Below are 27,109 nucleotides of genomic sequence, written 5' to 3'. Positions count from 1 at the left end.
AAATTGAGGCCGTGGAAGCAAATTATGAAAAACAAAAAAACAAAAACACAAACCTGTTAAGCAAACACAATTAAACCTCGATCGTGACGATCCAACCCCGAGTGAAGGGGTAACCCTAAGCTCATCGATGGGGCACTTGAGTCTAGACTCAGATTCTCCACTTACTCAGGTGGGAACCAATCCAATTGGGACTCAGTCCTTAACGGACGAGCCGAAGCAGGCCGTTTCTGTCAGCACTCCTGACCCCAGGCTCCTATCGGCGCCACCTGCTGAAGCTAAAGTCTTGTCCATGGATAAGCACCTGTCCACGGACAGCAAATCACCTTTGGGCAAATCACCTTCGGGCAAACCACCTTCGAGCAAACCGCCTCCGGGTAAACCAACTCCGGGCAAACCACCTTCGGGCAACGCCCAACCCTGTGCCGAGCTGTGCCGAGGTTGATGGGAAAGGAGCGTTCGGGGCACCTCCAGCTAAGGGGAAACCGAAGCGACAGCGGTCCTTGGACGATCCTAGCTTTTCGACACAAAAGGCAGCAAAGAGGGGTCGACCGACAACGACTAGACCTTCATTTGCAGCCAAGGCTATCGAAGCCTATGGATGGGTCCTGTATGACAACTCTAATCCATCCGGCTACGATACTGAGAAGTGCGAACAGCTTAGGAGGAAACTCCTCCTAGCTATAAGACACCGAAGACACCGTGGCAAGGTTTTCATCAATGAAGAATCTGCATACTCTCTGCCTCTGGAGAATGCTCTGAGATTCGCTGAAGTCGGCGAACACCGTGGGCGGGAAGCTATTGAATGGACGATTTACGGGGATTGTACAATGGGCCCAACAATGGCCTGAGTGCTCGGAGCTGCGTAAACTAAAGTAACTAGCTACCGTGGGAAAGGCAAGAGAAGCCGAATCCAGCTGGCTCAGACTTCTGGTTCAGCCACTAGCATTTACGAAGTATAGCGTCCACCACCCACGCTCTGACCAAGGATCTTTTGAGGCTCCCGAAAAACTGCTTACTTAGCTTCTGCAGTCTGGTTCCAGCTTCAAAGTTGGACTCTTCCTCAACTATGGCAGAAATGTAACGTGCAAAATTCAAAAATCTTAACTAGCTTGTCAGTGTCTCTCAACAATTGAGTACTGATCGTGATCACAGAATTAATCGGTACCCGGATGACGCTGGGTACCTATATGAAGTGTTTGGTCCTTTGGAACACAAATCTTGATTGGAAAAGGGGTGAGATGAAATATTTGCAAAGGACATAGTGGAGTCAATCTATAGTATGAACTCTAATACTCTCTGGGTGGACGCAACAGTTGACTACAATAATTGTCCAAAATAATGGCAATACTTGGCAGTGTTCGCCACAGAAATTTGAAATATCAATGAATCCTTCCAAATATCATATCCACAACACATTTGCCGACCCAATTCCGTTGAATGAAATCATTTAGTGCTGGAATACCCCAATCAAATTGGAACCGCACCATTTAACCAAATACTAATTTTCTACTATCCAAAGTTCTAAAGTTGCCAGAAAAGTTTTTAGATGATTTGATTCGCTTTCACGACGGAATCCGTTAAAGATCGCAGTCATCATAATCGTCGTTATCATTCCCATCATAATCATTATCTCCTCTGCTATTCCCAATGCAAACATAGACAACGGAAATTTCGTTAGTCAGCTTGTCTTTATCCACGTCGCCAAGGCACAGGGCAGAGAAAATGTCTCCGGAAACGAACGACATTAATACAATTTTGCGCACCATTTAAATCTAATTGTTTCTCGTTTGAATTTAAATTTCTTACCACAATTTGCTGCCATAGTTTGTTCGGCTGTCGTTGGAGTGCTCCTGCTATGTATGTAGAGGCGACCACGATGCTCCCAGGAAGACATGTAGCACCATCGTCATCGTGCAGCACTGGCAAATCTCCGAGAAGCATGACGAGGACGACTTTGATTCAGTCCCAGTTATCACACTTCCATTTCTTCTACTTCATCTCCATTAAAAAGATGCTCTCCGCCACGTTCGATTCAACGAGTAAATCTCGCAGCCACATATGCACCGTGTCCTCCTTCGCTCCAAGGAATCCAGGAGTACACACTCCCCGTGGAAGCACACGTTATGCAAAGAAACCCAGGGGGCGAGGTAGGCGAGTTGGGCGAAGACAAATCAAGGGAATGAATGGAAACGACTCGCGGAAGGGAAAAAAGACACTGAGCGCCGGAATCACCTCATCCAAACTTTACCATTATAACTCAATACGGACGATATAAACGTCGTTTCGCTATGCCATATAACCGCATGTCGCTTCTGGTCCTGGGTACACATTTCTAGGGGATTCCCATTGAACTCCCCAGTCAATCGTTTCGGAGGCGAGCCTGGGCGCAAAGAAGGGTCATCCCCATACACGCGGTGGAGCCCGACGAATGTGAATGCGATTCTCCTGGAATACTACACAACCATTTAGTGGTGTTTTGGATTTTTGTCACGTTTTCTTTATGTTTTTTGACATTAATTTGATGAAAATTGAATATCAAAATAGGAAAAACGAAGTTAAATGTTTCAATTTTCTGGCCTCCCCCTGTTAGTATCCGCTTGCGGTGAATGGAAAAAAGCACTTAAACGCGTTATGTCCGCCACCGCAAAGTCATTGTCATGCCACCTCCTCAGGTCTTCTGGGAATTTGGCAGTTCAATCAGGTCTCCTTCAGCCTCAATTACTGGAGCATTCTTCTATCTCTAATGTCCTGGGGTCGGTGGGGAGGAATAAGCACGGATGCGCCAAAGCCTCTCACCTACAAACGCGCTAATGACTGTGACCCTTTGAGCCTGCATCTCGTCCTTTCGACCGCTGCACGGAATCCAAAACAAATTAAAGCAATCAGAAGACCTCGAATGCGGCCATTAAAATTCTGTTAGCGTAAAAACATGTACGGCAGATTCACACAAGGAAAGTGATATAAATCCTAAATACTCGCGCAGGAAATAAAGGCACAAAGTGATGAGAAAAAATACATTCGTTAAAATCTTAATGGTGGCCATTATTTCTATTCAGCAAGATTGCAGTGTCAAGTGTAGTCTGCGTTGCATTCAGCATTTCACTGCAATTTGTAAGAATAAAACGAGAATAAAGGAGGCGTTACATGTAATCCACACTCTACTACGTCGATGCCGTCTCCTTTCGCTTTGTCCTTAGCAACTCAACTCTATAGAATTTACGTTTATCATTATCTGTTTCTTAGCTAGAGTAAAAAAAATCCTGGGAAAATAATTGGAGTCTGATGATGCTGGTAGTAACGAGGACGCAAGGGTGCATGGTATTCAGTGAGAAATAGTGAACCGTTTAGATCTAGTGAGGCTGAAATTATGGAAACTATCCCTGACATTATGGTGTTACGATGGACGAAGTGGGATCTGTCGGGTTATGCCAGAGTCCTGGATAAGTTGGCTATCGACTCTGCAACTATAATCTATCCTTTTCCCAAATGGTGGCAACTGAATTGAACACGCGAATTTGTGGGGAGTTTGTGTAGACACGAAGTTTCACTTAAGGACTAACGGCGAACATCAATTCCAATCATCACTTTAAGGAACATACAAAATTATTATCTGCTCACTCTGCAAAACTATCTTGTGCGGTCTTTTTTTGCGAACAAGGAAGTGAAAGACCTGTCAGGTCCAGCTCTGCCGTGTAAACGTCGGAGGTAGAGCGAGCACGTGTGGGATTCGCACTCACTAAAAACCACCCCGGTCTCACCAGCCCCAGCCGCAGCCACGCGGGGTGGATTTTCCTTTAGATACTCGTCCTTTTACTCCTTTCCTTCCTTCAACAACTACTCCTGAAACCGTAAAGTAGTTCCCCTTTGACCCCAGCATCTCCGCGACTAAGTTCTCCGATCTCACGATCCTGCCCAACATGTGGTTCATATTCCTACTCTCCATTGCGAACTGTGGGTAGTGACGCATCACATGTTCTACATCCTCCGGTATGCCACCGCATCAAGGACAATTTGGGAAATCCTCCAATCCAAAGCGGAGAAGATATTACCTGCATCCCATGCGGAACTGGATAATGTTTGTAGTAGTTCGTCCCCTCATGCTTCCGCTCAAGTTACATCCTAATGTTGAGAATAACCCTGTGCGTCTACCAATCCTCCGTAAACTCATCCTTTCTGAGTTGCCAGAGATCATTCTACTCTGACTTTGCGGCATTCCCGCATTGCCACTCCGTATGTCTTGCTTGGTTCAACATAGTCACCTTTTCCGGCAGAATCTCGAAAGGGACCATGCCTGACACCACCAGTACTGCCTCATCTAATACGATTATAAAAGTACTGCAAATCCTCAAAGTCATAAGCCAGTAAACCGAATTTTCTTACTCCCGTCTATAACAATTTTCAAGCACCTCTGGCCACACAGATGACAAGTAAAGCAAGATAGATCACACCACTCTCGCAAATTCCGACAGTGTTTCGGCTTGCTAAAATTCGACATCATTGTTGCAAGTGCCGCGGTAGCACTGCCTGCCTTTTGGCATGCATAGTCTAGGTTCTCCCTGGAGCTCAGTTTTGCGTCAATTAACACCCCTAAGTATTTGGTAGCCGGTTTTGACACTTTGAACTTCCGCTTGCGCAGTATTATTTTTCCTATGGTTCTTTATTAAGGCCGCTATCGCGTTCGCTAAAGTCAACCCGACTCTTTCTAACCAGGTCTTTACCGCTCTCACTGTTTCCGTTCGCATAAATCTCTACATCCTCTGACAACTTTACTTTATCAACCATAGCTAGATCATCCGGAAAGCTGGCGGTCGTATTACACTCTGACATGGAAAGAGCAAGCAGTTCACAGCAAGCCACTCAGTACCGAGCCCTGTGGTACCGCAACCGCGATAATGTACTCTTTGGGATCCCCATCCGCCCAGCAGCAGATAGTCCTCTCTGAGCGAATTTGGTTGAAAAAAAATCGCTAAATAGCCGGGAATACCTATGCCAGGCAGCGCTCCTTTAATTTTGTACCATTTGCCACCATAGCACAGCAGCTGTCAGCAACTATTGCGCCTTTTTGCAAAATCACAACCATGCTTATTGCATCCACCATAGAGTGGGCAAGACAGAAACTAAGCTCACACGCCGACTCTCCATTGCTGTTTTCGACGATGGGCAGAAATCTGTTGTAGATGACTCCTTTTATCATCTTCCCCATTGGGAGGTTTGGGAAGCAACCCCAACTTATGCTTTCTCCACCGGGGAGGCAATAACCCTTCTTTTGTGTACGCCTCAAAAGTGTAGTAGAAAGGTCGAGCCAAGGCTTGACTGCCAGCTTCAAAGCTCTGTCAGGGATGCCATCGAAACCTGAGGCCTTGTTATCGACGAACCTACCACATATTTCCCGTAGCCCCTCCACACTTACTGGAGGCATTATGACCTCGTTGAGCTTAGCAACCTGCCTCCCGCTATTTTCGTGGTGAGGAAACGGAATGGCAACAATCTCTTTCAGGAGGGCGTCACCTTGGGTGATTTCCGCAACCTTTATATTACCGCTCTACAGGCCTCACCCCAAGACTTTATATCGGCATGGTCATATAGCTGTTTCAAGCCTGTTTTTTTTACTTCGAATAGCTTTCAAGCGGCCACTTAGTTACCTGTGTGCCTTCTCTCAAGCGTCGTCGCTCCTAAGGCTCTGGAAAAGACCCCTTGCCGAAAATGAGCGGCTCGCATGTTTGCTTTTTCGTTTTTCACCCAGTAATCGGGTTGCCTACTGGGGAGCAATCGCCTTCTGCACATAGTAGCATCGCATGCTTCCGTCACCCAACCAGTGATTTGGGTGGCTTTTTCTCTAGCCTTCTCATCTAGGACTGTGTCAGGTTTGAGCGCCACGGAAAACGTGTCCACCTCAAAATATTTCGCCGTCCAGCCGAGCAGACTATCCGGTATTCTGCGAGAGCTCTTCTTCGAGCTCGATTTGTTCTTCACTTCAATGCAGATTCCCTGGTGGCCGGTGTAAGTACAGGCTGCACTAGCTTGCCAAAAGACTCTATAGCCTCAGATTACTCCGTTATTTCCTGGAAAGCTTGTTCTCCGCGAGCCCATAAGGCTGCTTGGCCCGTTTGGTCTTTAAGTCAAATGTTGTGCAATGTTCTTCTTGCGGATAGGTAGGTCCCGCGTTTCCTGCCAGTGATTGAGGTAAATTTGTATCAATCTGGCTTGCTAAGGAGACAGCTTCTAAGAAGTTACCACTGCCATGGATGAAACGTCAGCAGCTTTCTGGCGTTTTAAAACCGGTAGTTCACCTTAAAACGACTGAACCTCAACTAAACTGTGAGAGGTAGTTGATTCTCAACAGCAGCAGTCTGGATTTAAATTGGTGAGGACTGAGAACTAACTAAATCCGCAAACAAAGCTGACTTGATTGAGTTATTAACCCAAGAACACGAAAAATGAAGTTGTTTAACCAAGAAAAAAAACGAGCTGAGTATTAACTCCCAAAAATTGAGAGAACTACGATTGCATCCAGGACAGAACGAGTCCAAATGGGATTACAAGAAAATCTCCTCGTTTGTCAAAAGATGGGTCCAGCAATAAATTACGATCACAATTGTCAGATGGAAAAGGTCACATCGTTAGGTTGAAAATCTTCCAATATCATAATCTTAACCGATTTTATATCAGCATCCCTCCATTCCCTTCCATTGTTTGGTGTTCATCAGTTATCGCTTCGTCTGACTACTAACTATTCCTGTCAATGATGCATGATCTGTCTGAACTGCCACCACTGTCTTACACCATATATTCCTAAGATGACCCACCCGTCACAGCCAGTAATGGAGTTGTCGTCCTTCTTTATTATGTGACCTATCCACTGCCACTTCCGCCATCTGACCAACATCTCCATAAGTAACTGACTTGTGTGCCGACGACACGGTTTGAACCGTTTGAGTAACAGTGGTGGTGAGTTTGCTACTCCTATATAGCAATAGCAGACAGAACATTACCTTTTAGACAAGGAAGCAAAGGGGGATCCAGCGCCGTTAATACGCGTTCCGATATCCAGTTCGGTGCCATCTTTGGGAGAAACGATGCTTCCGAGATATGCTAATTGATTTTGTAGGCGGTTACCTTTAGTTCAATTCAAACATTTAGCTATAGTCCATGTACCGGTGAGAGAGCAAGCAAATGTCATTAGTCTAGTCCAAGTGTTTGAGGAAAGATGTCATACTCGATTGAAGCCCTCTCTGTCCTCCAGAACGTCACCACCAGAAAGAAGAAATAATATCTGTGACACGATAGAACTCTGATACTTTAAACCTCAAATTTCTCTGAGACCTCACCTCGGTGCAACACGTGATATTTTCCGACATCATCGCTGGAATAGCCTTCCTATGCACTGAAGAGCAGTCACCGTAGAATTATCCACAGCGGAAACCAACTGGTTTCGAGGTGTTTTGATGTGTTCCAGAATTTCTTTAGTTATTATTTTGGTGACAGCATGGAATACGCAGATACTCGTCCAATTGTCGCACTCAACATGGGTATCCTTTTCGGAATCTTAACGATCATTCTCTTCTTCCGCTCTCCGTGAAAGATCTCAGATTCTCTGGATTTTCGTCTTGAAGTAGCGACTCTGTAGAGTAGCTCTTCCAGTCTTTCAGGAGACCGTCAAACCCAGCAGTTTCAGTCCACTTGAGTGTACTGCTGGCCGAAATGATTTCACTTCTTTTTAGAAGGGCAGTCCGCATAACATAGGTATGGGGACTAGCCATTTCATCCGCAAGAAAAGAACCTTTAGCGAATATGATGCGGATGGCGGTGAAGTGCTCCTTTCAGCTCTCAACCTACTCGTTATTGCCGATAAGAAGTTGCAGTTGACTGACTGCGGAATCTAGATGGAGTCCTTGTGATGCCCCCTTCGAGACATGGCCGACGACCTACACTCGAGAGAGGAGCGTTTTTTATCACGTCCCAATACTCATATTCTCAGGCGGGTTACTAAGGGTATCTGGATTCGATCAACAAGATAGCTCTCCCACTGTCGAGCGATAGCTGGATCATATAAGCCCTCCATGTTGAACTCCCCAATCCTGCGAGAAGTCACTCTTCTTCTATATATCAGAAATCTCCGTTGGTGCATAACACTCTCCAATTGCGGCGCTGCTTAACCGAGATTTCCGATCTTGCGGTCACATTTTGTCGGAAGCTGACTCACCGGTCATGAAAACGCGTCTTGCGATACCCAGTAGCAGCAGTCCGACATCAGATTGGCATCTGATACCACTTGGTTTTCCCTGACTATAAAAGTGCAGTGTTGCAAGAAGAAGAGGTATACTCTCCAGAGTTTTCCAATCCCATTTCGTTTAGGCCCAGAATAAACAGCTTACAGTCCGGAAATTCTTGGTTAAGTTAGCAAGAGTGAACATTTTGGTCCCCTTCAAACCGTTGTCGAGAAGCGGGATTCGAATCACCATCTCGTTGGCATGTTATCCCGAACCCGACTGACAATGAAACCTCGAATATCCTCTGACTATCAGGGGTCGGGATAGCTGAGTGGTTAGAGCACAAAGCTGTCGTACGGAAGGTCGGGGTTCAAATCTCGCTGGTAGCAATGGTATTTGTATCGAGTTTTGATCTCGGATACCAGTCGTCTCAGCTGTGAATGAGTACCTGAGTCAAATGAGGGTAATAATCTCGGGCGAACGCAATGCTGACCACTTTGCCTTCTACAGGCTATCCTGTAGTGCACCGTTACGGTCTTGAATGAAGTGCTCTGACACACTTCAAGGCCCTGATCCACTTGGATTGTTGTGCCAACGATTATTAGAATAACCGCAGCTGGCAGAGGTCCTGGAGGTGAAACATAGATAAATAATCGTCACGACCACCTGAAGAGCATTATCATTGTTAGGAACAGGAACATATGTAGGTGATACACCCTTTTCTGTCTGTCATACCCCCCTCATACCAAAAAGGCTTTATTCCAGGTAATCAGCAGTTGATCAGATTTTTTTTGCGGTAAGCGGCAAAACTTTTGGAATATAACCATTGAGTTCAAGGGAACCTACGATTGCATTGCCAGGGCAAAACTACACACCCTCATGAGAGAATTCGGCATTCCGATTACATTATGATTAGGCTATCTGCGCTTTCCTGGCCTCCTCTGCCTTTTGAAATTTGCTCCATTATGGCCCTTAATGAGTTAATCGCATCTCAGTTCTCCTAACATGCTGGCATTCTCCAAACTAAATTTTTTGGTACCAGTACTTCTCCTAGAGTTCCTTTTTGGTTTGTATTTTCTTCTCCCAATTTTTGACAATGGAAGATACGCACCCTCGATCCGCTGGGGATTTATCATAGTAAGGGAAATTAGGTGAGTTGTTCAATTTAAACCTGTGCATGAGAGCTTAGGTGAGATTATGACTGTTTTCGCCATGTCATCTCTCCAACCATTCCTTTATGGCAGGAACCAGCCTGCGTGTTCACCAACCATTTCCCGAGCGTTTTCATCTCTCTCACCATCGGCTAACGAATCTCTCCCTTTTGGCCTTCTTCGTCAGTGAGAGATGAGAAATGGACTTCGCATTGTAGTTGTTTGTCGTCTCATTTGCCTAAATGTCAATCGGCATCATTCCCGAGATGACGAACACTACATCATCTGAGGCAGTCCTGAAGGCAGAGAACACCCTTATGGCTGGTCTTCTGCAGAGTGGACTTAATTTATGCGCGTTAAATGAGATCTGCAATGCCTTCCGCCAAAGTCAAGCTGGATAGATCAAGATTGAGTCCATCAACCATGGAATGAGTGAAATGATCTTCTTTCCTAATTTCTTTTACGGTACTTGATGATGAGCACCACTTCGGTTTTTCCCCCGCTAGTGACAGCCTAGAACTCTCTAATCATACGTTCACAGCACTGCTCGTTTCGCCTGAGTATAACCCAGCATGCTCTAGATACTTTGTGGCTACAACCAGTATTACATCGACTGCCTTACGCACCACCGTGGCTTCCTCTGGAAGTGGGCCCGGATGTAGGCCTGTCCGACATTCGCGGGAACAACGTACTTTTGGTGTCCGTCATCGATGTCATACCAGAGCTTTTATCTTGTAAATGACTATGGATAACAGCCGACCGAATTGGATGCATTCCTCACATTTAAGGTTACCCCCATGCAATATTTGCTGGAACTACCCTTTCCGTGAATTGCGTCTTCAGCAAACTAGTTACCAATTTGTTGTCATGAATGGTTGATTTAGCTCTACAGAACTTATACTGCCGATTTGAAAGCCCTCCTTGGCTCTTTACGGTCGGAAGCAATCTATTTGAATTTACTCTCACCGACATATGGGTTGGTAGGAGAGTGGCTTACCAGTCTTAGGCTGTGGAGCCACTTTTTGCCGCTTCCATGATGCGGAAAATTTCTCCTCAATTCTACAGCATATCTCCAGTAGCCCGTCTCTGGTAGCTGCCATTACATTGAGAGGTAGATCAACGGAAGCTGTGAGAGCCCCTTTCTTGCGGGGGAATATTTTCTGAATGATTTCTAATAAAAGGATTAAAAAATTAACAGAGTCTGAATTATCCCATCACGGTTCTGTATTATATTTCCTTACAGCATTCCCTGTTGCTTCTCTGAATGGCCAGGTAAAAACCACCAGTCGTAGATTTCGGTTCTTAGTGAGAAAATTCGAACTCTTTGCCGTGTCCGAGGAAAGAACACTTCAAAGAATTTTGGTCCCCTACAGAAGGATCCGGAAATTGCTGTAGACGCATCACCTAATCCTTATGAATGAAGATGATCCCGCCCGACAAGTCTATAGGGACGTCTATATCTATGGTAGAAAAAGGCGTGGTAGACTCTGCCTCAGAGGCATAGGCTAGGATACAGCTTTTTTTTTATGGATGGAGGTGGAAATCTTAGAAAGACGCTGCTGCGCCAGGTTGCAGTAGTGTGTGGGATTCACACCCACTAAAACCACCCCCCCCTCTTCCGCCCCTTCCCGCGGGACCACCGTGAAGTATTACTTCGCGGGGGAGGCTCTGGTTCGCTATACCAGCTCGTCCATTTCACGTCTCCATCGCGCCGCCTTCCGAGCTCGATCCAACTCCAGGAGTTTTGTCTGCACCACGGTTACTGCCTCGTTTACCGCCATCCAGTTTTCCTCCGACTTCAACATCTCTTCCACCAGGTTGGAGGACTCGATGTCCACCCCTAAGATGCTGTCCAACCTCCTTTTCTGCTGCAGAAATCTGGGACAATGGAACATAACATGCTCCGGGTCCTCGAGTGTAGCACCGCATTCAGGACAGTTGGCAGACTCGTCCAACTCGAAACGATGCAAGTACTTCCTATAGCCACCGTGTCCCGTAAGGAACTGTGTCAGGTGTTAATCCAATTCTCCGTGCTTTCGGTTGACCCATTTCTCGAGACACGGGATCAATGTATGGGTCCACCTGCCCTTGTCGAAGTTATCCCATCGTTGTTGCCACTTGCCACACAACTCTCTCCTGATGGCTTCTCGGAAATCCGCATTCACCTCGGCTGGATGGCCTTCCGTTTTTCGTAGAGACAGTGTGCCTCGCTCGCTAGAAGATCTATAGGGATCATTCCTGCGATAACACACACTGCCTTCGTCGACGCCGTCCTAAATGCGCTGCACACCCTTAGCGCAATTGGCCGGTATGCCGAACATATCTTCCTCCGGTTGACAGCGTGGTTCAACGCTCTCGCCCAGACAGGGGCCGCGTATAGCAGGATCGGCCTCACCACTCCCGCGATGAGTAGCCTGCGACTATACTTCGGCCCTCCCACGTTAGGCATCATCCTTGCAAGGGATGAGCTGGCATTTGCTGCCTTCTGCCGCGCATAATCAAAGTGTCCCTTGAAACTCAGCTTGGCATCGATCATCACCCCCAGGTATTTGACAACTGATTTTGAGACGACCTCACGATTACCAACCTGGATTGTAACCGTGTTGTTCTTCCTACGGTTGGTAATGAGGACCGCCTCCGTCTTTTCGTCCGCCAGGTCCACCTTGGCCATTCGTAACCATGACTTGATGGTGTGAATGGCTTCATTTGTATAAAGCTCCACGTCCGCGGGATGCTTTGCAATTGCAACTACCGCCAGGTCGTTCGCAAAACCAATCAGCGTTGTCTCCTCGGGCACGCGAAGGCTAAGCATTCCGTCATACATTATATTCCACAGCAGCGGTCCCAATACAGAACCTTGAGGCGCACCTGCTGTCACAATGTACTCCTTCGGCCCGTCGTCCGTCTCATACCAGAGAAGTCTGTCCGAAAAGTAACTCTCGATGAGCCGAGCCAAGTAGCTAGGAACACCCAGTTTGGCCAAAGCGCCCTTAATTCAGCCCCAGTTGGCTGAGTTAAAAGCATTTTTGACGTCCAACGTCACCAGAGCACAGCATTTGCCCATGGTCATTGCATTTCGAGCCAATTCCACGACCTTTGCTACTGCGTCCACCGTAGAACGGGCTCGCCGAAACCCATATTTCCGCTCTGAAAGACCACCCGGAAGCTCGATGAACGGGAGCAGCCTGTTGTATATCACCCTCTCCAACATCTATCCCATGGTGTCTAAGAGACAAATAGGGCGATATGAAGAGGGCACGCCGGGTGGTTTTCGGGGCTTCGGTAGCAAGACCAGCTTGTGCCTCTTCCACTGGGCGGGAAACACTCCTTCCGCCATGCACGATTCGAATGTGCTTGCGAACCACCTTGGTCTGGCCTTGACCGCCACCTTCAGAGCCCTGTTCGGAATTCCGTCCGTCTTCAATACGTCTGCAGATTTCCCAAAGTTCCTCTTCGGTAACATCAGGGATCGAGAAGACGTCCTGCTGAGCTGCCGGTTCGGGTTCTCTTTTGTCCTGCTCCTGCTGTGGGAAAAGAGTTGTAATTATTTGGAACAAGAGCCGTGGGCATATCACCTGAGGTGATTTTCGCCCGCGGATCTTCTTCATTACAACTTGGTAGGCTGTACCCCACGGATTCGTATTAGCCTCCATGCAGAACTTCTGGTAGCATTCCCGCTTGCTTCTCCGAATGGCCTTCTTAAGGTTGCTTCGCAGATCCCTGTATTCCTCCTCACGCTCCTGGTGCTCCGGCCTTCCCCTTGTCCTGTGGGAAAGTCTCCTCGCTCGGAGACAAGAGGATCTCAAGGCAGCGATCTCCGTGTTCTAACAGTAGTTTGGCCTCTTGCCGTGGTCCAAACGTCGTCGTGGCATCGTAGCGTCGCATGCTTCGGTTACACGCTGAGACAGCTATGTGACCCTTTCCACCGCTGTTCCATCCGGATCATGGGCTCCCTCCAATGCGGGCAGGAATGTCTCCTCGTCGAAAGCTCCGATAGACCAGCCAACCGCCTTAGCCTTTCCACCTCCCGGTTGCCAATGCGGAGGAAGATGGCCTGGCGGTCACTGTGGGTGTAGTGCTCACTCACTTGCCAAGCCATCTCCCGCACCAGTGAAGTGCTAACAAATGTCAGGTCAACGAACAAACCCGACCCTCTTCCTCGAAAGGTGGGCACGCATCCAACGTTGGCCAGCACGATGTCCAGCTCCGCAAATGACTCCAACAGAATTTGACCTCTGGTGTTCGTCGATCGGCTTCCCCACTCCAGGGCCCACGTGTTGAAATCGCCCGCAATGATTTTAGGGCTGCGGTCTCTAGCGTCCAACACCAGACTGTCTAACATCTCCTCATATTGTGCTAAGGTTGCACTAGGAGGAGCGTAGCAGCTATAAATATGGACACTGTTGACCTTCGCCCTTATAAAACCGGCTTGTGGGGGGGGGGGGCATGACTTCCTGAATGGCCTGTCTTCCGCACGCCCAGATTGCGGCGTTGCCACACGCATCCACCGCCCAAGTCGGACCGCCGAAGTCTCTGTACGGCTCGCAAATAACCGCGACATCGACATTCGACTCTCGAATGGTTTGGATACAGCTTTCAAGGCTATCAAATTGGTAGACTTCGGCGCAAAACCAGGATTTCTGGATTTCCTAACTATGGCAGGCCTAGAGTGAGCACCGGTTGTTGCGCTGTCGATGATGGTCATAATAAGGTTCTACTAAGCAGACTTGATTATCAGGGCAAGGACCCACCAACGGCTTCCCTCTCGCGTAATAACCTGGAACTAAAAAGATAATCCAGCCCAGATGATTGGTGCATTTTAAGTAAGTTGGACCTTTTTAAAACTCAAAAGAGGTAAAAAAACCAGCAATAGCACCTAACTTTGCCCAACTATCGACACCCATAACCACCCTCAGGAAGATTTTATCTGACCACATGAGATTAACATTGCAATCTTCTCAAATATACATTTCCAATTTAACCACTTTCAAATCAGTAAATTCGACAAATTTAAAATAATTCTCCCCCACACACATGACTTTGATTTGTTTGCCTTTCCTGAATGTCGAATCAGTCCAAAGGGGATTGAATACTACAATAACGCCGATGATGGGGTTCACCATTATCGTTTTGTCTGTTTGAACTACCCAAATTATATGTCTAGTGTTTTCGATTCTACGTAGCTTGCTCGCCACCATGGCCTTCCAGCCACCCCCCCCCCCCCCCCCGCCCCCCGAGAACCATTCGCTTGTGGGGTGCTCGCGAGCAAACTTTCACACACGCCTGGCCTGGCTTCCAGGGTACGCATATGAGTCAAGCAGTTTCGCTACCCTGCGCCACATGGGCCGCCACGAAAGGACGATAGAGGATATCGCCTACGTTGTGCCTAGGAGCCGAGCACCCTCGCCGCCACCGTAAGACATGCAAAGAGTAAACCCAGAGTCCCGCATTCAGCTAGCGTGAATAGCCTCGTTAAAATGACGTGCTCGAATTCATAAATTCGGATTTTATCGATTTTTTAATTGAAACAAGCTGCGGGGTGGATTACGATATACGAGAATGGATGGAGTACGGTGTGGCGTTACAATCGCACAATGGCACAAAAACCGAGCCAAATGCCGGCAAATGATTTATAACCGTTGCCAAAAACGAAACAGGACAAACAATACTCGCTCATATTTGTATGCAATAATCTTGGGGAGAACCACAAGAAGTGGTACTGGACGTTTGGGAACTTCAATGGGGTCGTTAGTGGCTTAGGGATTTGAAAATTTAAAACGGTGGATAAACTCTAGCCCTGGTCCAGTTTGAGGGGATCACACTGAAGCTGATTATCCTTTAAACTTCACCCTCTTTGTCATTCATAAGTTTAGGGAGGTCATCACACGGAAGGAAGCACAACTTACCTGGAGTAATCCGCTTTGCAAAGAATCATTCCGCTCCTAGTGAAACAGCTGGACCCGATATCCGCCAGCATTGCTCCGCAGCAGTAGCACTTCAAGCAGGAGTTGTGCCAGTATCGATCTAAGGCGTGCAGGAAGAATCGCTCAACTATTTTCCCTGTGAAATAAGGATTAAAGCAACTATTGAAATGCACAATTCCCTGTGTAGTCCTTGGTATCGAATTTGAACGCTCCCATGAAAGCGTGGGGCATTTTTTAAGGGATCCCGTATTTAATAGGATACCTAAGTTTAGGAGCTACTCATAACCACAACATTAGGCACGATAACGACCTGTTAATATTCAAGGTCGTCTTCATCCCTTCATCCCAACCTACCTCCACATCCTGCACAATGCTTGACTGGACTATTATTGTTTAGGTGATGAAAATTTGTTTGTCCACCGCCGTCCATTGGCATCTGTTGAGGGTGACCATTCTGATGATGGACCATTGTATTACCGTTGCCCGTAATAACACCACCACCAGCACCGCCTCCACTGTTTGCACTGGTTCCGTTGCCTCCAACCCCGCCCGTTCCTGTTCCGCCGAGATTCGTATAATTGCCGTCCGGACTTGGGGTGTTTGGCGATGATAAATCCGTGTAGGGTTGAAAATGAGGGTTCATTTCTATAGCGACTGCCAGTTTGATATGAAATATGCACGACGGTACCGGGAAGGAAGCAAACTATTCAATTGGAACTGGCGGTAATTTTCGTGTAATTCGTCTGTTGTTAATTTTCAAGTCGAACAGGTCCTTGTGGCGCAGATCTCTGAAATGAGATAAAAGAAAGCAATTGTTCAGGTATTCCACCTCGAATTACTCCGATAAAATAAGACTTTTTTTAAGACCCTGAACCAAGGATCATACTATCCAGATTTCTGAGTATAATTGGATGCACCCAAAGAGCTCTGCCTAACCAAGCTAATTCCATAATTCGTTCCTAATGGTGCGAAATGCGAAACACCTGAGCGCTTACAAAGGTACCGTATCTGTAATTTACAACGACGTTTCTGGCAAATAATAGTGCATTTTCGCGATAACTACTATCATTACCATGGCTATCACGTCATTAACGCAATCACCACAAACGAAGCAAACGACTCCGTGAAAAATTCCACGGACCAAAGAATGCATGGCGACTCCTTAGCGGAGTAGATAAATCGCTTTTTGATTTCACTTGATTAGCAAACACCACATCTCGCGTCCGCCATTATCACATCAATTTGTCGTCATCTTCGCGGTTCTTGCAACCTTCCATACGTCGTACGGTTAATCAGCGTCAGTCAGTCACTTGGGATCTTGGAGCAGGTGAAACCAGATGGTGGTAATTTTCACACTTCGAATCGGACATTGAATGCCGCCACGTACTTTCATAGCAAATTATGTTATCTTTGAATGCAAACATGGAGCTAGCGGGACCTTGGAAGAGAAGCCATAGGCAATGCGCCTATCTAAGGCTGTGAGGGTATAATGTTGCAAATTCTCCCGTCAACCTTGGCAAGAAAGAGTCTTGGAACCTAGAAAAACCAGAGATGAATAACCTTTAACTTTCCTGAAGTAAAGTGTAGTCTTCTTGGTGACCTGCGTACCTAGACTGCACCTCCTTTAACAACATGCAGTTCTTTAGCTAAGTGACTTTCTGAAAATCAGATCCTTTTTTCTATATGACTTTTGTTGAAAAGTCATTTACGCCAAATCTGACTGCAAACTCCCCCGTATTCAATGTAGAACGATGTCATTGACTGCATGTATGTCGGTTCACAGTTCGAACCTCGATATGGTGTCAATAGGAACCACCAATCTTGAGAAGACATATGAAGGAACGTTTAGGCCTAACCCCACGGTCTTCTAAAGGCACGAATTGATTTTGTGGCAACCATCAACACTGTCATTCTATACTGAATGCATGGTCTAGCATTGATATTGATCTGAAATCTCAAACGATCTAGGGAGTACAGAACCCGAGTTATTAGCGCAACCCCATACTTGAGGCTCGAAGACCCCTATCCACTTGGATAGAACGGCAAACCCATGAAACTTCCACCAGGACACCAACCGAATTTTCCTAAGACATGTGAACTTAAAAGGCTAGCCCGGTTCCCATTGTACCAAATACCCTCTGGTGAAGCTTGGTGGCCAAAACCACTTCAGATGAGTCCTCATGCAGACTCGGTTTGAATACAGCGTTCCCGGGGGAGGTTGAAGAAACTTGACTTTAATTCGGACTACAGGGATGCTACCCCGTCTGCAAGCAAGTTATACAAGGAAAGGAGGCGGACACTCAAAAAAGCCCTGCACAGAGAAGCATATAAAGCCAAGTGCCAGAATCGTAATGGGGGGATTTAAAGGTCAGGCAGGTCCACAAGTTACATATACCGATCTTCTCTTAAAAAGCCTCCATGGTCTACGTTCTGCGGAGGGCAGAGGCAGAAGTAATTTCCAGAAACATTCATGGTCTGACCTCCATCAGACTGCCCCCATTCTGGCCGCAACACCTTGCATCTGTGGCTTACACGGGTCGAAGCGCTTTTCGGTGCTGAGCTGGACAAACGAACATCATACGTCCGCCACCGATAACAGTAAGCTCAATGTCTGCTCTCTTCGTTCTTAATACAGGAGCACAAAAACTGTCAATTCATTCAGGGATTCTAGCTGGAAATCCTATTTCGCAACTGCTATGACATTTGCACTGCCAAGCTGGATCTGGAATTACGCTGAATGGGGCATCGAGATCTCCAACACTCGGCAGTCTTGTGGACGTTGCCGATCGCAACATGATCAACAGTGATACAAACGGTGTTGCTTAGCCCCACGGAACATAGTACCAGGCCGATACCCTATCTTCCAGTCTGCTTAATCAAGAAATGACAGAAGTGTGTTCAATAACTGCAAAGCAGCAAATAGGCAAACTGCCACTCCTAAAATCAATGCTTCGGAAAGTGGTAAACATCTGGGTTTGTATCAGAAAAAATTTGACGCGAAGGCAAAACGTTGCTGTTCGTCCTACGGTTACTGGAAGACGAATCCCTTACTGGGTGCACCGGAGCCTAAGAGCACGCACACAAATCCTCTCCAAGTTTATGAACGCGACGTTACTTCCCATTATTCATTATCATCAACGGCGCAACAACCGGTATCTGGTCTAGGCCTGCCTTAATAAGGAACTCCAGACATCCCGCATCTTCGCCGAAGTCCACCAATTCGACATCCCTAAAAACTGTCTGGCGTCCTGACCTACGATATCGTTCCTTCCTAGGCAAGGTCTGCCTCGTCTTCTTTTTCTACCATAGATATTGCCCTTATAGACTTTCCGGGCTGGATCGTCCTCATCCATACGGATTAAGTGACCCGCCCACCGTAACCTATTGAGCCGGATTTTATCCACAACTGGACGGTCATGGTATCGGTTATAGATTTCGTCATTATGTAGGTTTCGGAATCGTCCATCCTCATGTAAGGGGCCAAAAATTCTTCGGAGGATTCTTCTCCCGAACGCGGCCAAGAGTTCGCAATTTTTCTTGCTAAGAACCCAAGTTTCCGAGGAATCCATGAGGATTGGCAAGATCATAGTCTTATACAGTAAGAGCTTTGACCCTATGGTGAGACGTTTCGAGCGGAACAGTCTTTGTAAGCTGAAGTAGGCTCTGTTGGCTGACAACAACCGTGCGTGGATTTCATCATCGTAGCTGTTATTGGTTGTGATTTTCGTCCCTAGATAGGAGAAATTGTCAACGGTCTCAAAGTTGTATTCTCCTATCCTTATTCTTCCTGTTTGACCAGTGCAGTTTGGTTCGTCTTCGGTGCTGACGTTGTCACCATATATTTTGTCCTGCCTTCATTGATGTGCAGCCCAAGATCTCGCCCCAATTGCCGCCTGCTCGATCTTGATGAAGGCAGTTTGTACGTCTCGGGTGGTTCTTCCCATGATGTCGATATCGTCAGCATAGGCCAGTAGTTGGGTGACCTTAAAGAGGAGCGTACCTCGTGCATTTACCTCAGCATCACGGATCACTTTCTCGAGGGCCAGATTAAAGAGGACGCATGATAGGGCATCCCCTTGTAGACCGTTGTTGATGTCGAATGGTCTTGAGAGTGATCCTGCTGCTTTTATCTGGCCTCGCACATTGGTCAGGGTCAGCCTAGTCAGTCTCATCAGTTTCGTCGGGATACCGAATTCTCTCATGGCCGTGTACAGTTGTATCCTGGCTATGCTTCATAGGCGGCTTTAAAGTCGATGAACAGATGGTGCAACTGTTGTCCATATTCCAACAGTTTTTCCATCGCTTGCCGCAGAGAGAAAATCTGATCTGTTGCTGATTTGCCTGGAGTGAAGCCTCTCTGGTATGGGCCAATGATGTTCTGGGCGTATGTGGCTATCCGGCCTAGCAAGATAGTGGAGAATATCTTATAGATGGTACTCAGCAACGTGATACCTCCCTGTGATATCTCCCTTTTTATGTATGAGACAGATAATGCCTCGTTGCAGCTACATTACGAAATGAAATCGCTCAATATTCAGAATATGGCTCACCCTGTTCAGGTCTGTTGGAGGAGCGTGAAAATCCTCTTCAAGGAGTGTCGGTCAGTGCTAATAGGTTGGTCCGGGATGGCTGCTTGACCTCCCTGGGTTTTAGAGCCTTCATATATTTTATATGTGTCTACAGATATGGGGTTATCAGGAACATCCCCTCTCTGTTATGACATGTAATCCACTGTCAATTCTAAATCGCCGGTCAAAATTGTTAATGCTCAGAGATCTCCTATTTCAAACTTAGGGCGTCCCAATGTTTTAAGTGTGATAGACCGGGCCAAATTAACAAGTTTTGCAAGTACCGAAAATCCAAATGTCTTAGCTGTGCTGATAAAACCTGTTCTGGGACCTGCGATAGACAATCCCCTAAGTGGGTGGCAGGCCTAGCCGGATACCGGTTGTTGCGCCCTTGATGATGATAAGTAGGTAGAATATCTCAAGAATGTAGAAATTGCCTCAATCAGGAGCATTACAGTTACAGAAGCTGCTCGTCAATCAAATAATTATTATAGCCCACTCCAAGGCTTGGACAATTATGACAGTTTTCTTCCCTGTCTATCCAGTAAAGCAAGCTTAAGTATTAAAACTACTACTCAGGACTCAAAGAGGATTGGTAGAGGCCCTGCCAAATTTAGTAATGTTGTGAAGAAGAGAAGTCCGGGCATAACCAAAAATATTGACTCCGCAACCATTCTTCCAAATGTTTTCAAACTAACCACCCCTGTTTATGAGAGCCCTTTGTACTTTGTTGTAACGAAGTACCAAAGAAATTAATGAAATATTGCTAATGCTCAACCTTCTTCTTCTTTTTCTTCAGCCTTTGTCCCGTTCACAAGCGGGGTCGGCTCGAATTGCTAATGCTCATTGAAGCAGCTATAAGATTCAGGGACAATAAATCGAACATCATTTCAGACTTTAATCTAATAGCAAAGTTCCCGGTTGGAGACAATCTCAGTAATGACAAAAGGATGAGGTTGGAGGCTGCTGTTCTCAACTGTTCGTTTAATGTCAAGTTTTTCTAGAAATCTATGACGGGTTTCTGCAACAACCTTAATGGTAAATTCCCGTGCAAGGGCCCAAGAAAAAAAACCTTGAATATCTTGAACTTCTAGCTGAGCAGTATAGCTCCCCATCTCCCTCTCTTCTGGATGTTTTTAGATATCCCACAGTTTCTCAACCCCTAGTTACCAGTTTATACCCTGGTTAGCGCCCGAAACTTTCTCTTCTTTGCCGTAAGGTCTGAACGACATCTGGTGCAAGTTAGGTCCGCCTAAGGGCTGGTCTATTATTAAGGTGGTACCCATTCCCAAAACACTTAAGGACCCTGAACTTTTGATTAGTTAGCCCGATCTGGCGACCCTGAATGACGTAATGTCAAATTTATTTTTTCCTGCTAAAATTGTTTTATGGGTGTCAAGGATAATGTCCAACCGACGCCTTCAACTAGGGCTAGCCTGTGTTTAAGTAGGCAATGGTATTCCAAAAATGCGTTCTAATTGCAATGCTGTTTTATATTTATACAGCTTTCCTTCTTCTTCTAATATTCGGACGATTTTCCCACATTGCCCACTGGAGATAATTGCAGATGCAGGTAAATGCGTTCGCCGCTGCATTCCATAAATTGGGCCTACCAATTAATCTAATCAAATCCAAATCTATCTCCTTCAAAAGAAGCAGGGTAACACCCCTGCTCATAAAAATGAATGGCCATACCCTCACCCATGCTAAATCCATCATCTGTTTACTATAGGTAGGAAGGTAACGAGGACGAGCTCTGTAAGGGACCGCTTGAACTCTATCATTCTTAAAACCCTCAAGGGTGGGAAGTTGATTAATTTTCCAACGGGTTTTTCATGGGATCTCCCAACTCAAAGGGCTATTAATCTCTATAGATCTTTGGTAAGGCCCATCATAGAATTTTCCGCCACTTCCACTATGAACCCTCCAAAGTGCTTTGAAAACAAACTCAACTCAATATCTGCTTGTACCTTGTGAAGATGCTTGGGGCTGACCAGAACAGCCAGCTTACACCAGGTCTTTGCTTTGGCCAAAGGGCCACCACACCATTTCAGGAGGTGTCTTCTGGTAGCCAGAAAACATCTTAAATTAAAATAAAGGAGTCCTAAAATCCATCAATTGGTAGTGCAAAACCCAGATGCTGAAAATGGTATGTCCTCGATCTATAAGTGTTCCGAAGCTTATTCGACACTGTAATTCTCAACGTTATTCCTACAATCTTTAACGATCTTCAGGTTATCCTGTCGTATGACTTGGGTCATACATGCTTCACCAAGAATGATAGTGTGGCAACATATTTCAAGTGTCTGCCACTAGCCCTGTTAATGCACTTCGTGGGTAGTATCAGGTCTCTATTTTGGACTTAGCCTACCGGACAAACAAAAATCAACAACAACAACCACTAGAAAAGTTCATGTGGCAGACATATGGAGGAACAATCCTGCTGTTCCAATATGAGTACTCGCCGTTTAGGCCTAACTCCACGGTCTTGTAACGGCACGAATTTTTTTTATGACAACCAACAACACTATCAGTCTATACTGGATGCATGGTCAAGCATTTATGCTGGTCTGAAATCTCAACCGATCTAGGGAGTACGGAACCCAAGTTATAAGCGCAACTTCACATTTGAGGCCCGAAGGTCCCTTGCCGCGTGGATAGAACCACAACCCATGAAATTGCCACTAGGAGACCAACGGCTTATATCTGGGCTGAGAACAAGAACGGCACAAGGACCGGTATCTGGTCTCCCGACACCCCGGTTTTGTGTCGAGCTTCATCAATTCAATATCCCTAAAAGTTGTCTGGCATCCTGACCTACGGCTGGGTCTGCATCGTACTTCTTTTCTACAATAGCCCTTCCACCATCAGTTCCCATGGTACCGAATAACCTCTGGTGAAGCCCCGTGGCCAAAGTTACTTCAGATGAGTCCTCATTAGATTCGGGTCACTAATTAAGCGTTGAAGCGTTCGCCTCCTGCATCATAACCAGCAAGTCGGCTTTCCCGGAGGAGGTTAAACTTGACTTTAATTCGGACGGCTGGGATGCAGCCCTGTCTCTCTCACACGGGCACGCAAGAAATAAAACAATACCCGATGAAACAACATATGTGATGGCAAGGGTGCTCCCATTACTCTTTTATGACCCAACATTAAGGGAGCCTCAGACTAGTCGTCGCCTATTTGCACCGACTCAATCTTTTTTGGGATGACGAAAGAGTAGAGCAATTCACCTAAAAGACACTACAGCAATATCCCAGATGTTTCAAAGTGGATTAAACAACGACATGGGAAATTATCGCGCAGAACTGCACCGCTTCGGACATAACGATGAGGATATGAAGCATGTTACCTTTGGATACCAAAAATTTACCCTGGCCAGCCCCGAAAATATCACATCATGGAGCATATACTAATTTCAGAAATACCTTCGGAGCTCCAAAATGTGTTCAGGAAGGAGAAGCTTCGAAGGAAGACGAATATCAGCACGATCCGCAGTGAGTGACCGATTCTCCCCTTTGACGTAATGGCAGATTTGCAAGGCAAGCGAAGAAGAGAGTACTGGTTTTAGAGGGTAACAATTTCACATAGAAAAAAGCAAAGAGATAGACGTTCACATTCACAGCAATCACCAGGCAGAAATAAAGGTAACACCATTGCCTGCGAAAACAATTAATGAGTAAACGTTTAAGGAAGTGTGGTTGGAACAGGACACTAAACCAGGTCCACCATTGTAGAGAGCTTTCCGTATTACAGAGTACATCCCAATGAGAGGTGGACGGCGTTTTATTGAGCCAGATGAGCTACCCAGAGGGCAATGTGTGTAACTAACTAGGAGGTAAAGGAATGTGCGTGCAATGAAGGTTGCAAACAAGCTAGTAAGTTATATAAGGAAGCGAGAGGGGTGCTTAAATAAGCCCTGCACAGAGACGGAATAAACCCAAGTGCCTACAGAACTGCACTGGGGAGATTTGAAGCAATTCCACAAGTTAGATATCCCAATCTCCTCCTAAAAATCCTCCATGGTTTATTTTCTCAAGAGCGCATGTGCAAAAGCAGTTCCCAGAGATGTTCACGGTGTGCCTTCCATCAGACTGCCACCATTTTGGCCGTAGCCGTAGTTTACACGTCGAGAAGTTTTTCGGTTCCACCTTCAATACTGAGCTGGAGAAACCAAGTAGTTGACATCATACGTTCGCCACCGATAACAGTAAGCTCAATGTCTGCTCTTTTCGTTCTAAACACCGGAGCACAAAAAACTGTCAACTCATTCAGGTATTCTAGCTGGAAATCCCCTTTCAAAACTGCTATGACATTTGCATCGCCAAGCTGGATCTGGAATTACGCTGAAGCCAGCGTCTGCCAATCAACTTGAAGTCATACTCAAGGCATCACGATCTCCAACACTCGACAGTCTTGTGGACGTTGCCGATCGCAACATGATCAACAGTGATACAAACGGTGTTGCTTAGTCCTACGGGACATAGTACCAGGCCGATAGCCCATCTTCTAGTCTGGTTAATCAAGAAATGACAGAAGTGCATTAAATAACTGCAAAGTAGCAAATAGACAAACTGTCGCGCCTAAAATCAATGCTCCGAAAAGTCGCAAACTTCTGTGTTTTTATCATAAAAAGATTGGCTCGAAGGCCAAACGCTGCTGCCACCGGTAGACGAACCCGTCACTAGGTGCGCTTAAGCCTAATAGCACGCCCACAAATTCCCTGCAAGTTTATGAATGCGACGTTGCCTCACATTTTTGGTTGAAACAAAAGCCGTTGTCTCGATAATTCTGTTCAAGGAGGCAGCCGAGCTTAAGAAGCTTTGGTCGTTCAATTTTCGAAGGCTGCGCACCACAGTGAACAGGCAAATTTTTCTACTTCCTATAAACAGAGAGTGCTTAGAGGCACTAGAAAATGCGGATCGGTTTCAAGAACGCAATGCTAAAAGTGTTCCTTTCAATGAAACCTGATGATTGATGATGATGATCTGGACCCAAACGTTGCCGCCAAGGATCCAGTCAAATTACTGGTATTTCTCCGAAAGGAAGGCATATATACCACATTAGTACAGAAGCCCTGGATCAGTGGAGGCCGAATTTTCTCCATAACACAAGGCACACTTGTCAAGATAAACCTGGAGCATGCATTCTTGCCAGAAAGGCCCTGCATATCTTTCCGAGGCTGGACCTAAGTTATGGTGACCTAATCATGGTTTAACTTACATATCTCCTTGGCTCACATGTTTCACGATCGCTCTGTTTCACCAGAAGAACTATCAGATGACGTCCATTATTGCAAGGAGGAAAGCCAACTGGTAGACAAACTGCGATGCCAATGAGATGCATACACTATTTTGGGACGGTTTGGAAATCAGTGAATCAGAGGTGACTGTCCCTCTGACTTTGTTATTAACCCAAACTTATCAGTGTATAATAAGGGCCCTAGATCAACTTTCCATATTCTCAGCTCGGTGAACTATGACGATTATGAGGAGGTTCTTCAAATCACTTCACTAAACGACAATTGGACTTTCAGGATTGAGAACTGACCAGAGATCCTTCTTATATCACAGTTGGATACCTCTTAGTCTAAATCTATCTATAGAGGTTTCCTACCCTTTCAGTGACCCCAGAAGAATCAGCCGGTGGGCAAAGTGGTAACATTGGCATGATAGGCTGGAACTGGAATCAAAGGTCGGAGCTGTGGAAAAGACATCTAAAACAACCTTCAAAGTCCCGGACCCCATAAAATACAACAAAAAGGTATTGCCACCGTGGTGGAGTGAACATCAGTCCAAACGCAGAGAGCTAACCACGTAACTTCTCAAGATCGGCTAAAGTGATAAATAATGGTAGTTATACAAGGACTGCCTGAAGAATCCAAAAAGGGGTCCTGACTGAACTATTGTCAGAACATTGAAAATAGCAATGAATCTGCGAAACTCAGTAAGATTCTAACCAAGGAACCTAGGGACACACTCATTCTTAAGAAGCCGGCAAGATCCTGGGCCGAGCTACTAGTCCATACTCACTTCACTTCAGCAACGAAGGCTCACAAATGCAAAATGTAAGTCAGAACTTTCTCTCGAGGGTATGCAGCCCAGTTGTGTCGAATAATCAAATCAGGAATTGTCGATGATAAAATGATCTGGGCTATAAATAGTCCCTCCGCATATAACCTACGTACCGCCCTCCTGGAGCGGCACCTAAAACGGGCAGGCGCGACCATGCGTCCACGAAGGATCATCTTTATCATCATCAGCCTCATCTATTTCGCGCTGGAAACCATGAAGACTCTGGGCATCCACTTAAGGACTACCATGAAACAGACGCTTTTCTCCAAATCTTAGCAAGCCCACCTCGAAGGTAGATTCCCAGAAACAGCTCTTCCCATAGTTCAGTGACCGCTACAATACAACCAATATTAGTACCAATCCCATCAAGAAGACTCTGATCAGAATACGATTGGAGGGGCGTCTTACGCATTGGATAGTGCTCATGCTAAGAACCACGGTAATCAAAATTGATCTAGGGGGTAACTAGAGCTGTGAACAGAGGGGCATCTCAGAGTGGCGCCATCTCTCCGGTATTATTATGAATTAGGATTAGGGAGTTGAGGTTAACATGGCGCATTTAGCTTTCTTCACCTGCAAAAGGATATTTCAAAGGAAATTGGTTTTCGATCGAAGATTGTCTTCTGTTTTATTGTGTACTTGGCGTCGGGGAGCCAGAAGTACAATTAAATAACACACCAGGATCCAAAGGATCGCAGGTGTAGGTACTAATTGAGTTCTGCAATCTATTTTTAAAAAACAAAAGGTTAACAGACGGTTTTATCCAGGATAGAGGCAACTCATCAGACGCTTCCTCGCCTCTGCCCTGAGAGCATCATCATCATCAACGGCGCAACAACCGGTATCCGGTCTAGGCCTGCCTTAATAAGGAACTCCAGTCATCCCGGTTTTGCGCCGAGGTCCACCAATTCGATATCCCTAAAAGGGTCAAAGCTCTTACTGTACAAGACAATGATCTTGCCAGTCCTCATGTATTCCTCGGGGACTTGGGTTCTTAGCAAGAAGAATTGCGAACTCTTGGCCGCGTTCGAGAAAAGAATCACATTATTGGTTGAACGGAAAGCCGATGTCTTTGTAATTCCGTTCAAAAAGGCGGCCGAACTAAAGAAGCCTAGGTCGTTCAATTTTTGAAGGTTGCTCTTGGAACCAGAAATTCACAAGTTCATTGTTGTTACATAGGTC

General features: G+C 46.1%; 1 protein-coding gene across 1 annotated transcript in view; it reads right to left on the bottom strand.

Moving 5' to 3' along the window:
- The window catches only part of LOC119646278 (LIM domain transcription factor LMO4-B-like), a 273,183-nt gene that overhangs the window by 19,996 nt on the left and 226,078 nt on the right, over positions 1-27,109 (bottom strand). The window contains exons 3-4 of the mRNA XM_038046687.1: positions 15,640-16,073; positions 15,268-15,421 (exon numbers count right to left, since the gene is read on the bottom strand). Coding sequence (XP_037902615.1) covers positions 15,268-15,421; positions 15,640-15,928 — 443 coding nt within the window. The 5' untranslated portion in view covers positions 15,929-16,073. The remainder of the gene's footprint in view (positions 1-15,267; positions 15,422-15,639; positions 16,074-27,109) is intronic.

This window comes from Hermetia illucens, chromosome 1 (assembly GCF_905115235.1).
Source record: "Hermetia illucens chromosome 1, iHerIll2.2.curated.20191125, whole genome shotgun sequence".
Taxonomy (NCBI): Eukaryota; Metazoa; Arthropoda; class Insecta; order Diptera; family Stratiomyidae; genus Hermetia; species Hermetia illucens.
This window is presented reverse-complemented; position numbering and strand designations above follow the sequence as displayed.